Raw genomic sequence first — 13,764 nt, 5'->3', positions numbered from 1 at the left:
CGTCTCTGTACTTTAAATTTGTGATATCAGGTTGGGATTTGCACGATATTTATTAATCTTGGTGTTTGGTTCAGTTGAGATGTTCAAGCGGATGCGCCGGGCCGAGGTGGCGAGCATCCCTCCTTCTGCTGGTTTTAGCTCAGAGGCGAAGGATAAAATCCTTGCCGATGTGTATGCGGCCATCCCTGAGGAGTACGTGAGGTCACTCCCAGGGATTGACTTGGGATTCTTTGGGTCCATTTAGTCTCTCGTCCTTGATGTGAGATACTTACCCCTGTATTTCTGTGGTTATGATTATATGTGTACGCCATTTTTAATTCTATATTGTCTTTTGGCAGCTTTTCATTCGCTGTGCTGAGAGTAGGAACTACCGCTTTTGCACAATGAGATGCTCAAGCACAAGGACCAGATCGAGAATCATGAGCAATATGCTGAGAAGACGGCCAAGTTGATCAACTTGGACGCGGATAAGAAGATTGCTCTAAAGACAGAAGAACTGAAGAAGGCCGAGATGGACGCTGAGAAATATGAAGAGAAGCTGCTGGAACATGAGGGGCGGCTTGCCGTGCTGAGAAAGGAGTACTCTTCCGTCTTGGAGCGGGTGACTGATTTTTCTTCCAAGGTGATCGTTCTGGAAGGTCAGCTCAAGGCCATGCAGGGGAAGATTGAGGCCGTGCGCAAGGAGGCTGCAAGCTCCTTTAAGTTGGGCGAGGAGTCCATCTTGGAGAGTGCCCAAAAGGCGTGGGATCAGTCTATGGACGGGAAGGACTTTTCCTGGTTCAAACGCCGTATCTCCCACCAGATAGCCGTCTCGACGGCTAGGCGCCTAGGCTTAGATCCCCCTGAGTTCATCAGTGACGGGGAGGAGGACATAGAGGAAGACGAGGTGAACTCCCCTGAAGGCCAAGACGTCCAGGACGGGAGTTCTATTGCCCCTCATCCTTGAGCGGTTTTTCTTGTAGTTGGTTTAGATGACGCCGTGGGCGTTTGTAATAACTGTGGTGCCTTCGGGCATTTATTTGATTTGGTTTGTTTGCGCTTTGGGCGCTATGTATAAACAGTCTGTGCCGTTGTGCACTGTATTTTAATTCTATCAGTTCGGTACTGATTTCTTAAAATTTTTCTTTGGGTCCAATTGTTGGACAGAAACCTCAGTGTTTTAGGTGATCAGCCTAATTTGAGGCGCTAATCTAGGCCACTTCTCAGGCCGTCAAACGATTAGTCTTTTTAGACGGCATCCAAGGAGGAGGTCTTATGTCTGAATGTTTCGCGAGCCTATTTTGAGGCGCTAATCTAGGCCACTTCTTAGGCCGTTAGACGATTAGCCTTTTTAGACGCCATCCAAGGAGGAGGTCTTAAGTCTGATTGTTTTGCTCTTTGTTTGAGTCTTTTTAGGCGCTTTTCAAAGAAAAGGCGTCATGCTGGATGTCTAAACCCTTCGTGTTTATTAGCACGGGGTACATCCAAACCCTTTGTGTTTATTAGCACTGGGTATTGTTTATTTAGCGGATAGGGACGCCAGTTTAGGAACTGTTTTCTGGTGAGTTTCTTTCAACAGAGACTTGTATTCGTCAGATAAGTGTTAATTTACTAAATTGCTTGCTACATTCACCGCGTCTTAGACGGGTATTTACAGGCCGTTTTGTGGGCTCTGAGTACAATAGCTAGGCCATTTTGTAGGCTCTGAGTACAATGGTTACCCTAATGATGTTCTACTCTTAGCCGCCTTTTTCAATTTTGACCGCTTCTATTTGGACGGGTTCAATTTCTTTTGTAACCTGGGGTTCATCTTCATGCTTTCGTTTTCCTCTGACTTCAGCAGAATCTTGCTTCCATGCTGACGGATTGAGGATCGTCAGGTAACAATCCCTAGCCTGTTGTTGATCTCCATGTATGGTGCCTATAACTCCATCATCGCACACGAACTTCAGAAGCATCAGATGGGTGACGACTACAACCTTGATTTTGTTTAAGGTGGGTCGTCCCAATATGACATTGTATGCCGTCAGGTCTTTGACGATTAAGAAGTCAACCTCCATTTTCCGCCCATTCTGCCTATCTCCAATTCGAACTGGCAGAGTGATAACGCCAACAGGATGAATGATACTCCCTCCAAAACCAATGATGGGATAGTGAATTCTTTCGATGTCTTTGGGATCGTGTGCTAGACGATTGAGGCATTCCAGACTCATTATGTCGGACGAGCTTCCCGTGCCTATTAGTATGCGCTTAACACTCATGTTAGCTATCTTGAATTCAACCACAAGTGGATCATCGTGCGGCGTGGCTATCCGTCCACCGTCTGACTCACATATTTCAATCTTTTGGAATGGATCCATGGGCGCTTTGGCTGACAGCAGCACTTGCCCTAAGCGGCGAGCATTATCCTTCTGTCCTCTCATGGTAGGTCCTCCAGCGGCTGGTCCTCCAGATATGACGGCTACAAATCCTCCGTCGCTGTGTTGTCCCTTAGTCGGCGAGGCAGGGGACTTGTTCCTTTTGTATTGGTTTTTTCCAAAGCCATGAGCATTCTTCCGTAAGTAGTTCTTCAGGTGTCCTTTGGAGGCTAGACCATCTAAAGCCCTCTTCAAGCTTCTACAATTCTTGGTTTCATGTCCTATATCTTCATGGAACTGGCAATATAATTTGGGATCTCGAGTCTCAGCAGGGGACTTCATGGGGAAGGGTCGATCAAGGTCGTACTTTGCCCCCACGTCTTTTAGTATGGTGAGAAGGTCTGTGTTGTACTCGAAATATTCCCGTTCTTGCGGTCGTTCTCTCTTGTGCCCCGGAAAGTTGGTATCATGCTCTTTAGAGAGAGCCCATGTGCCATTTACCCGTGGAGGTTTTCGGTCCACCTTATCCTTCTTCCCGGAGGAGTCTGTTGTTTCTCCAATCCTCCCTTCCTTTGACGCGCTGCATATTTCCGTTGCATGGATAAATGCTTCAGCCTCGTCTAGGACCTCTGCCATAGTCCTTACACTCTTCTTAACTAGGTCAAACTTGAAGGAGCCCTTCTTCAATCCCCTGATAAAATTATCAAAAGAGACACCATCGGGCAAGTCTGGGATCTGTCCCGCCTCCAGATTGAAACGCTTCACGTAGCTTCTTAGGGACTCGTCCTTCCCTTGCTGGATCCGTCCCAAATGCATGCTAGTTTTTCTTTCTTCCTTGTGTGCCATGAACCTTGTAGAGAACAAAGTCTGTAATTCGCTAAAAGAGGCAATTGATCCTGGAGGCAGCCGTTCAAACCATTTAGACGCTACTCCCTTAAGCGTGGCTGGGAAGTACTTGCACCAAGTGGCTTCATTGGTTCCCTGTACGTACATGTGGTGGCGGTATGCGACAAGATGCATGTCGGGATCAGTGGTCCCGTCATAAGCTTCAATGGTAGGGGTTTTTACTTTAGGTTCCTTCGGGGCGTTCATAATCTCGTCAGAAAAAGGGGTACTCATGTGCCTTAACGTCAGGTTGTTGAATCCTTGCTGAATATGATAGGTTGGTTCACGGCGGCTTGATAGCAGGCGGGGGCGCATGCTTACCCTATGGGGCGTCATCTGGGTTGGTCCACGTGTAGAGGGATAAAATGGCTGGTCTTCCATCACAGGGGTGGACCCGGTATCTGATAGTTCAGATTCAGCCTCATAGTGCTCTTGACGCCTTGCAGCTGGTCGCAAGACAGCTGGGGGACTTCCCCTAGATGATGGTCGTATGACCGGGTCCCTTCAAGGTAAGAAGGTGGGTGGGTCACGGCCATATTCTGAGTGCTCAGGCACAGGGCTAACTCCCCTGATTGCTTGTGGACGAGAACCTTCTCCAACTCTCCAGACTTTGGACCTGAGCGGCATTCTGATTATCCGATTGACGCCTAGACTGAGGGGCCTCTGCGGAGCAGTCCTCTCAACGCAGTAGATCAACATGTTCTTCCGAATTTCATCTTGCAGGGTAGTGCTCATCTGTTGTCGGAAGGTCTGATTCATTTGCTGTTGGAATCCTGTTAAAATCTCGCGTAGGGAGCCCACTGATACTGGCAAATCTAGATTCTCATCCAACACGACGTCTCGGACGCTAGGGCTTAGATGGCCGCCTGGCGGAGACGCCTCGGTTATTGGTTCTTCTTCCACCACCACCTCAGCTTGCATTCGTCCTGGTGTGTTCCCTGCATTTGCAATTCGATTAGTCTCTTCAATGTGCCGTCTCTCTTCTTCACCAGCATGCTCTCTGTCAGGGTGTAGTTCGGCATGACACTGTACCTCCCCACAGACGGCGCCAAATGTTGTGGGATCTTTTACAGTGCTGATGTGGCACGCGTTCCTCGGAGGTATCAAGTATGACCTGGCACGAACTTCTGGCAACCTGCAAAACAAGAATATTCCCGTAGGAATATTCCCTCCGATGCTTAAGTAAGTATAAGCTAGAGAGATAAGTAATTTGTAGAGAGAAGGCAGAGCAAAGATAGTTCTTAGGTTGGTGGGAATGAATTGATTGCCCTTTTACCTAGGGATCTGCACTATTTATAGTGCTAGGGTTTCTCGGGAACTGGTCCTGCATGATTGAGTGTTTACGCAAGATTGGGACACGTGTCCTGCATTGGTTCTGGAGGCTTGTTTAGGCCCAATGTGGACTTCTTAATCGCTTGGGCCTGGGCCCTGTGAAGTTTGAAAAATGTCCGTAGGCAAGATTTTGGGCTCTTTCTTCTGGGCTTTGATAGTGCAGTCAGGTGGCATTCTTTTAGGCCACATCAGTTTTATCAACTTTTGTTAACAAATTAATAAGTGAAAATTGAGATGAAATAAAAGAAGTTTGAATTAAATTAAATACATAAAAAAATTTAGTAGAATTTGAAAGGAATAAAAAAATGAAAATTATTCTTATGCCCTTATTTTGTGTTGTTTTTCATGAATTTGTGTTGATTTTTGACTGTACATTGCTTTTTGAGCTAAGATTTTAATGGCGTATTCTATGCTTTAATGTATGGTATACAAAATGACAAAATCAATGAAAGAATTTAATTTCAACATTTGATATTACTCTAATTTTTTTATGGGGTGTTTTTGTAAGTATTATTGATTATTTTCCTCTTTATATTGTCGACATACTTATTTTTTTACTTAATTTAAGTCATTTTCTTATTTATAATAGAGGTAACGTAGTTTAATTAGTAACTTAATGGGTGCATTTTAATCTTTTTACATGGACACCAAATCATCTCATCTTCCCTTATAGAATACTAGAGGTCAATATTTGGTGATATTGGTAAATGGTGTAGATACAAAGCTAAGTAGTATTTGGTAATTCAAATATCTTTAGATAGTCATATGGGCAAGCTAAGCAAATTTTAGAAAATAGTCGTGCGAATACTTTAAGATGATCATGATTATTCACGGCAATATGAATTATCATTTTAGGAAATATTTTACTTTTTATATAATTTGATATTAATTACACACTTAGCTTATGTAAAAAAAAAATCTTAGTTACACATACTATTGCAATGTATGTCATGATTGCAAATTTACGCATATAAATGCCCTAAATATGCATGTTTAGATGGTTAATAGTAGATGATTAACATTGATCATAATTCACCATATACGAATACTACACCAAAAATCTACTATGTATATATGACTATGACATAATTCGATTACTGCACACGTATCACTTATATTAATTATATTGGAGACCATTGTATTATCTTATTATATATGATAAACGACATTAATAAAAAAATTGTTCGCCAATATTGTAATTTCCAATTTCACAGCTTAAGTAACCAAGTAACATATAGCATTTTATTCTTTGCAAGTTAATTTTCATAATTTATTACGTGGTATATAATAGCGTAGATAATCGAAACATTCGTGCAATAATTACTTAAGCTTCTGATTACGTGCATAAATATATGTCCATATATATATTTTACATAGCTAAGTCAAAATAATATAATGACATTAATATTTTTTAACTAAGTAACAATATAGTCAGTTTTTTTAGGTTTAGGAAAGATTATTTAGCATAATATATGAATCTTTAAGAACGGAAATTCAAAAAATCTTTTAAGTTTTATAATGGCAATCAATAATATCCTCTCTGATTCTTCCTCAATAAGACAAAATAAATTTAGACTAATAATTATTTTTTAAAATTAAAAGAGAGGCCAATCAATGAGTGACATTTGTCATCACCACATTGATTTCCTCTCTTTTAGTATATTATATAGATAGATGGCTCACGAAAGTTAATCTTGTTAGTGAAACTCATGAGTATGAAAAACCTTTTCTATAAACCACTTGTATAATTTTAATTCATTTTCATGGAAAATTTAGATTTTGGATACAAATTCCTATTTACAAATGGTTGTACATAGAGCTGGTACAAACAAAATTATTTTTTGTGCATGTGACTATATGGAGAAAAAAACAGTATTGGTTGTGTAAATTACAACCGGTTGTATGTACCTCGGAGGATATTCTTTTAACTCCTAGTCATATAAAGTATTTTAGATGAGAACAATCAAGCTGCTACAGCTCATTCCTCCTTAACATATTAGTGGAGTATTTTTTTATTTTTTACTTTTTTCTTTCTTGGAGTTCTTCTTCAATTACATCAAGAAAAAAAAAAAAGCGTGGTTGTATAGATACTCAATACTTCATTTGTTTCTAATTGTTTGCTTCAAGTACCGAAAATCTATAATCTATACTAATATATTAAAAGGCGTTGCGCAAAATATTTATGTGTCACATAGAACTCTCCTGTTTACGCCACATCATCCACTCACCAAGGTTATGCGATGTTATTGACAACCAAAAATCAATACAATAAGGTTCGAACACAAGACCTCAAGTTTGGAGAATAACTCTCATTACCATCTTAACCAACCACTAATTATTGTTTATTCATGCACGTTAATTTATAATACATGTTAACATGAAGTCTAAAACAACTAAATTTTTATGTTACTTCTTATTTCTTATGGACTATATTAGAATAAAAATAACCGTTACAATATTAGGAAAACCGTGAATTAAACAATTAAAACATTAGGATACTTTGCATGGTGCAGGTAATGTACATGTGTAGTTGTTGAACTTAATGAATCTTTTCACTTTTATGGTCTACACGTATCTTAGTCAAATATTGAGTTGAAAAAACAATTGAATTTTAATTATTCAAAGTAGCAACCGGGGCATCGCCCAAGCTACACACTAGTCTATACTATATATTAAAAGGCGTTTATAAAAAAGTTTATGTGACACGTGGCACTCTTCTTATTGATCATTCGCTCCATGTAATATTCATATACATTAAAAAAATATCAAACATGGTTTGAGCATTGAACCCTTGACCTTGAGTTTGAACAATAAAGCCTTTACCACTAGGCTATTATACGTGTTCATGTTATCATTGCAAAAGATATATACATAATTAAAATGTGAATGTTTTTAATGTAATAACCCGGGGCATCACCCGGGCCCAAAAACTAATAATATATTAAAATGCGTTGAGAAAAATGTCTATGTGGCACGTAGTACTCTTCCCTTTGCGCCACATCATCCACTCACCAAATGATATGTCATATCATGGACAACAAAAAATTAATACATACAATGAGGTTCGAACTCCAGACCTCAAGTGTGGAGGATAACTCTCATTACCATCTTAACCAACAACCATTTGTGGTTTTTCTTTTCACATTAATTTATAAATGAATGTTAACATGAAGTTTACAACAACTAAACTTTTATGTGACTTTTTATTTTCTATTGACTATTTTGGAAAAAAATAATAACTAAAGAATTAGGACAACCATGAATAACCATGATGTCATAAGTCTCATAATTAAGCATCAACTACAGAAATGCCTTGCATGGCTGCATGTATCTAATTTGGTATTTGTTAATTTTGAATCACTTATATTTCCACTAGAAAACAAATTATACAAATTGTAAGATGATGCAATTGAAAAATGATTTCTCATGATAAATGACTTAGTGTGTTTGTGTAGTTGACGAACTTGATGAATGCTTTCACTTAATGCTTTACATGTATCTTATTAAATATTTTGCTCAAGAAAAATCTAAAATTTTAACTATTCAATGTAGCAATCGGAGCATCGCCCGAGCCACACACTAGTGCTTCATTAAAAGCTGATTGAGTTAAATTGAGAAGAGACAAAAATGATAAGACCAAATGCATTTTATATGAAAGTAAAATTATGGTCCTCATAAACATTTATACTAATATGAAGTATAATATTTCCTCCGTTCTTTTTTTGATGATAAAATATTTCTATCACATTATTTAAATCATTAATATCTTTTATTATTAATGGGTAAAAGTCGTAAAAAGTTAATATTATAAATTCTATACAAAGAGATGATTATAATAAGACCTCATATAACTATATTTTTCTTAAATATAAATCACAATTAATAATCATAATAGATCATATGAATAGTGTGAAAAATTAAACAGCAACTTTTGTATAAGACCGCCTTAACGAAAAGACTACTTTGATTGTTTAACTAATTGGTTCAATTTCTTAACTAATTGGTTACATTGCTTAATTAATTGATTCAATTGCTTAAGTAATTAATTCCTTTGCTTAACTAATTGGTTTCAGTGATTAACTAATTAGTTCAAGTGCTTAACTAATTGGTTCCTTTGCTTAACTTATATGATACCAAGATAGTCTTTTGTGTAAAACCGTCTTATAGAAAAGTTTGTAAAAATTAAATTATGTCATCTAAAATAATATAAAAAAGTACTCCGTATTTCTTAACATTTTAAATACGAATTAAAATGACAAATGATACCTATCTCTAACCTTTAAAAAGTTGGGGTTCTGTACTGTTCCTTATGAACAGTGACTTCACACGTACCCATTCGCACGTATCAATGCCTAAATTTTCTTCTCTGCTTCCCCGGTTAGCAATATCTCGAATGTAGCCCAAAATGATAACACCAGTTACACCACTACTAGAAGCCCAAACAATAGAATGTTCACAGTTTATCAACCCTTACTCTCTCCGGGTTTTAGCTACACAACTGCGCAACTTCGGCATTTCCCTTCTTTCCAGTTCTCCGCCTTTCAACCACCATGGTAAGCTACTAAGCTCTCTCTCTCTTTCTCTCTCGTCTTTCTCCGCACTGATTTGTTCTTAATTTCATTCGCGTTATTGGGATTTGATATCTATTAATCTGTTTTCTTTTTCTGCGAATTTATCTGCTGCAATTTTTAACTTCAACTTGCCTTTTTCCTTTTTGATTTTCTTGTTAAGGTTTAGTTTTTGCTCATAGAATTTCTCTGAATTTGCGAATAGTGATATATGATGTCTGTAGAATCATTTGTTCAGAATCGAGCATTGATGTAATTTATCTTAATAATTACATTTTGTATGATTAATTTAGATTTTGAACGAAATTCTTCTGTATTGTGAAAGTAGAGGGGTTGAATATGCCTTATAGGTGATATGCTAGCTCCGTTTACTGGTCGATGGTATTGTCTAGGGTATTTGAAAAGTGAGATTTTTGCTGTGTAGATGTTATAAAGTTTATAAACATATTAGGGGTAGTTGTTATTCTTACTTTCATCCTTACCTTCATTAATTCCACTTTCTTCCTCTTCCTTGGTTTGATTTGGTGACAATGACTTGGTCACAATGACGATCTCCTATGACGGTTCATGTTAGCCTGCGTATTAAGGCTTTGTTGTTGTTGTTGTTGTTGTTGTTGTTGTTGTTGTTGTTGTTGTTGTTGTTGTATTAGGGGTAGTTCTTCATATGCATCCTCAAGATATGTTGATTTCAAACCCTTAATTTTCAATTAGGTAGGTCAAGCCAGATGTGCTACTTGGTTTCTGTAGTTGGTGGTCTCTTGAATGAAGAGGTGAGTGTATCATGAGGTCTCTTTACATTTTTATGCAGGACTGAAATGGAGCGATGACTAATGAGTAAATACTAATTTATATGGATTATGTATACTATTTGAAAGATTATGAAACCGTTTGTTGGGGATCTTGATTCTTTGATTAGTATACCGTTTTAGAAAGGGGCTTGAATTTGGGACTTACCAGTTTCATGTGTGGAATATTTAGATTATCTTTAGTTATATGATTATGCTTCATGTTAATCAGATGACCTTTTAATTACTTATGTTACATCTGATAGTTAGGAAGGCATTTCCCCTCTCGAAAATATATTTTATCATCCTGTGTATATTTAAAATACTAAGCGTATTTTTTTAGGTGGTAAAATACAAGTTTTAATTTTTAGGTGGTAATAATTTTTCAAATTTTTTAGGCGGTAAAAAACAATTTGACTATAAATTTAATTGAGCTCTTCAAACAATGTCTGAAAATGGATATCCGAACTATTTGGATTGGGATTTGGGAAATAACATTGGACTGGGTCGGATTTCCGGTTTGGCCAGCCCAACGCAAAGCTTAGGTTATTGCCTTGTTGGACACGATATCCCAAAAGGGGTTTGGAAGGATTCTGCGGGTATATGGAAATGACCCAGAAAGAGATTTCTGAAGGGTTTCCGATAATTGGCCATCAAAGTGTTTTCATTGAACTTTCTAGCAAATACTCGAAACTTCACGACGGAAACAAAGAACATCATTTCAAGCTAACTCTGAAGACAAATCCAAAGCTGAATTTCTTTGTCATAAATTCTTCATAAAAATGGTCAGTTTCCCCTCTTCGTTCACCCCTTCTTTTGGTTTTAATTTTGTTCTTGTTTTTGTCACACTTTGAATTGTTCTCAATTTTTTTGAATTATGATTGATAATATTGCAAATGTTTGCTTAATTGTTGTGATATTGCATTAAAAGTTATGAAAATTTCGTGATTTCAGCTTCTGTAGAAGATTTGGGTAAATTTTAATCTTTAGTTGCTTCGTTTAATCGGGTTTTTGTCTAGGATGTTTTTAATTTTATTTGGGGGAGATTAGGGTTTGAGTGATTTATTTGTTTAAAACTACAGAAAATATTAAACTTGTCTATTTTTATTTTCTTGTTTTTGATATATCTGTTAGGGATTAAATCGGTGTTTTCTTTAGAGGATTCAATCGGTGTTAATTTGATCTGTTTTTCGCCAAATGATGAATTTCCCTTCCCATTATGTGTTCAATTCGGATTAATGAGTTGTTTGTCTGCAATTCATGTTTAATTTCATGAGAAAATTATGTGATTGCTACGTTTATTTCAGTATTATGAATAATAAGCTAAATCTATAAACTGGGAATTTCTTGTTGAACTGGTTCAAATTTGAGGTGACTTGTGACTGTCTGCTCAATAGCATCAAACAGAAAAGCACAATCTCCGCCTCACCACTACCATATGGTAGTGAGGGGTGTGCCACAATCGGCTCGGGCATCCTTCTGTAAGGGTGGCTTGGTGGGGGATACAGCCATTAGTGGGTTATGGGCTCAGATTGGCCTTTGAATGTCCCACATACGTTGATACAACTATACCTATAAGTCTATAGCCAATCCCTAAAAATACGTGGGAGAGAAAAAGAGAGAGGGCATGTCTTCTGTAAGGCAATAGAGGTAGTTGGCTTTTCCGAATGCAGCGGCTTTTTTTCCATTTTAATTCGTCTTTGGGAGCAACCCTGTGCTTGTTTTGAGTAGCCGAGTACATTTTGAGGCGATCGGTTCATTGTAAAGAAACCAAAAACTTTGATCTCGAAGTATATATCGCATGAAGTGCTTTTGGATAAAGTTGTTTATTGTTGGTACTTGATCACATATTGTTATCAGTCTATGATTGCGAAACATCTTTGTGTTAAATTTCTTATCTTGTGATGGAAATGATAATTTTTACTTGAAAACCATGTCTACGAAATAGAGTGTTGATTATATTGTTTAAGTGATCCTAAAATATAACAGTTTTCACTGCTAGATGGAAGTAAGGATTGTTTTGATCTATAATCTAGTTATATCAGTTTTCACATGTAATGTTTCCCTTTTTTGTTCTTTAATTATGTTATTAGCATTTTGATTCAAATTTTTACCCTCATATGTGAAGAGTCCAAGGATGCACCAAATTTGCTGTATTTTATGTATGTTTTGAAGTTTGAACAGTTTAAAGATACTTGCTGAGCGTCTATGTGGGTTAGGATTTATTTGCCAGTTTTGGACTAACCGGTTGTGCTCTCTTGGATCTTGATACTTGCATTGTAATGTGGACCTTTCCCGCATTTGATTGTTTGTGATTTGAATTTATCATCCCGGTGAAGAACTCATATTATGACATGTGAATGTTGAAACTTGGAATTAAATATTTAAATTATCATCCAGGCAACACCATTATTTGCTGGGATTACTGTTGCTGCTGCTGCTCTTGCTGGTAGATATGGAATACAAGCTTGGCAAGCATTCAAGGCACGTCCGCCTAGACCTAAAAAGTTTTTTGTAGGTGGCTTTCAACCCAATATGACCAAGAGGGAAGCGGCTCTTATCCTTGGCGTAAGGTAGTTATGAGTCGTATGATAACTTCTCAATTCTTGTGCATTTGAAGGTTTGCTGGTATGCCAAGAAGTTTCTCTATATCATAATTCTTGACCAAGCAAACGTCCTAATGTCTGTGCACGGCTAATTACCTGGAGAACTAGTATAAGTTAAAAATTAACTACTAAAGAGTAAAGACAAAAAGGTACCTGTAAGCTAGGTTATTATAAAAGTTGTCTTAAAAGGTGAACTAACCTAAAATGAAGGGCACAACCAGAATAATAAATTGATTTGAAGCTAGCTTAATCTAGTAGAGCTTAATTCAAGCTTTTTTATCTCTTGAATCTAGCTATGTCATTGTTTCACTTCATTTTACTGAATTCTACGACATAGTGAATTATATTTCATCAGTTCTCATCATGTTGATCTGGAAGAAATTTTTATCAATGTGTAGAAAATACTACTACTTTCATGTGATTATTTTTCTTGTCCTTGTTAATGTTGGCCTTTTTTTGGTCAAATTCTTGTTTTACTTTAGGCAGGGAACGGTTTCTTATATTTGAACCTACCGAACTTGTGTGCAATCTCAGTCTCGCAGAGACTATGGGTAGCTGAAATTTGCAATGTCCCAAAGATGAATTAAAATTTCTTACTCCGTATTCATTTTATAAGGCTTTTTGTCATGTTTATCTTTTTCATTATTTCTTTATAAGTGTTAATGTTCAACATATTTGTATGAACCTTACAATGGCAGGGAGAGTGCGGTTGCAGAGAAGGTGAAGGAAGCTCATAGAAGGGTAATGATTGCAAACCATCCGGATGCAGGTGGAAGCCATTATCTTGCCTCTAAAATCAATGAAGCTAAGGACATGATGGTCGGTAAGCCCAAAGACAGCAGCTCTGCCTTCTAATGTCGCGGAGGAGATATAAAAGATTATTGTCTGTTCCTCTTCACCAAAACCATGGTTAAATGCCTATCCCTTTATGTTTAAAGTGAACTAAGGAACTCAGATGCCCTTCTCTTTAGATAAGGAAAGGTGATTGAGTATACACAGGTTTCAGTTGGCTGCAATTTTAGAACGTCTACACTATTTGATTGGTATAAGACTATAAACACCAAAGCTATTGGATTTAAATGACACTTTTGTCTTGTCATGTTACTGTTATTTTAAGCTACTTGTATTTGGAATATAAGCCTTAGGGAATTTTCAACTTGTACTCCCGAGGTTTCCATGAACGTAGCATGTAAATAAAGCCAACGTTTGACAAGTTTAAAATACAACTAAAATATTTAGAATGCTCTACGTA

At 37.3% G+C, this 13,764-nt stretch overlaps 1 protein-coding gene across 4 annotated transcripts; it reads left to right on the top strand.

Annotated features, from left to right (window-relative positions):
- The first annotated feature begins 8,943 nt into the window (after nucleotides 1-8,943).
- LOC110793975 (mitochondrial import inner membrane translocase subunit TIM14-1-like) lies at nucleotides 8,944-13,764 on the top strand. Of its 4 annotated transcripts, none has more exons than XM_056840841.1 (3): nucleotides 8,944-9,106; nucleotides 9,833-9,891; nucleotides 10,435-10,691. In XM_056840841.1, exons 1-3 carry the CDS (start codon nucleotides 8,959-8,961, stop codon nucleotides 10,684-10,686), a joined length of 459 nt encoding a protein of 152 aa, XP_056696819.1. In that variant the 5' UTR covers nucleotides 8,944-8,958; the 3' UTR covers nucleotides 10,687-10,691. The 4 variants fall into 4 exon arrangements, with proteins under 4 accessions (XP_056696819.1, XP_056696820.1, XP_021854612.1 ...); XM_056840842.1 differs by having other exon boundaries at nucleotides 10,305-10,691; XM_021998920.2 differs by lacking the exons at nucleotides 9,833-9,891; nucleotides 10,435-10,691 and adding exons at nucleotides 12,307-12,479; nucleotides 13,211-13,764 and having other exon boundaries at nucleotides 8,955-9,106.

Source organism: Spinacia oleracea, chromosome 3, assembly GCF_020520425.1.
Source record: "Spinacia oleracea cultivar Varoflay chromosome 3, BTI_SOV_V1, whole genome shotgun sequence".
NCBI classification, from domain to species: domain Eukaryota; kingdom Viridiplantae; phylum Streptophyta; class Magnoliopsida; order Caryophyllales; family Amaranthaceae; genus Spinacia; species Spinacia oleracea.
Note: the sequence above shows the minus strand (reverse complement) of the source record. Positions and strands in the feature narration are given on the sequence as shown.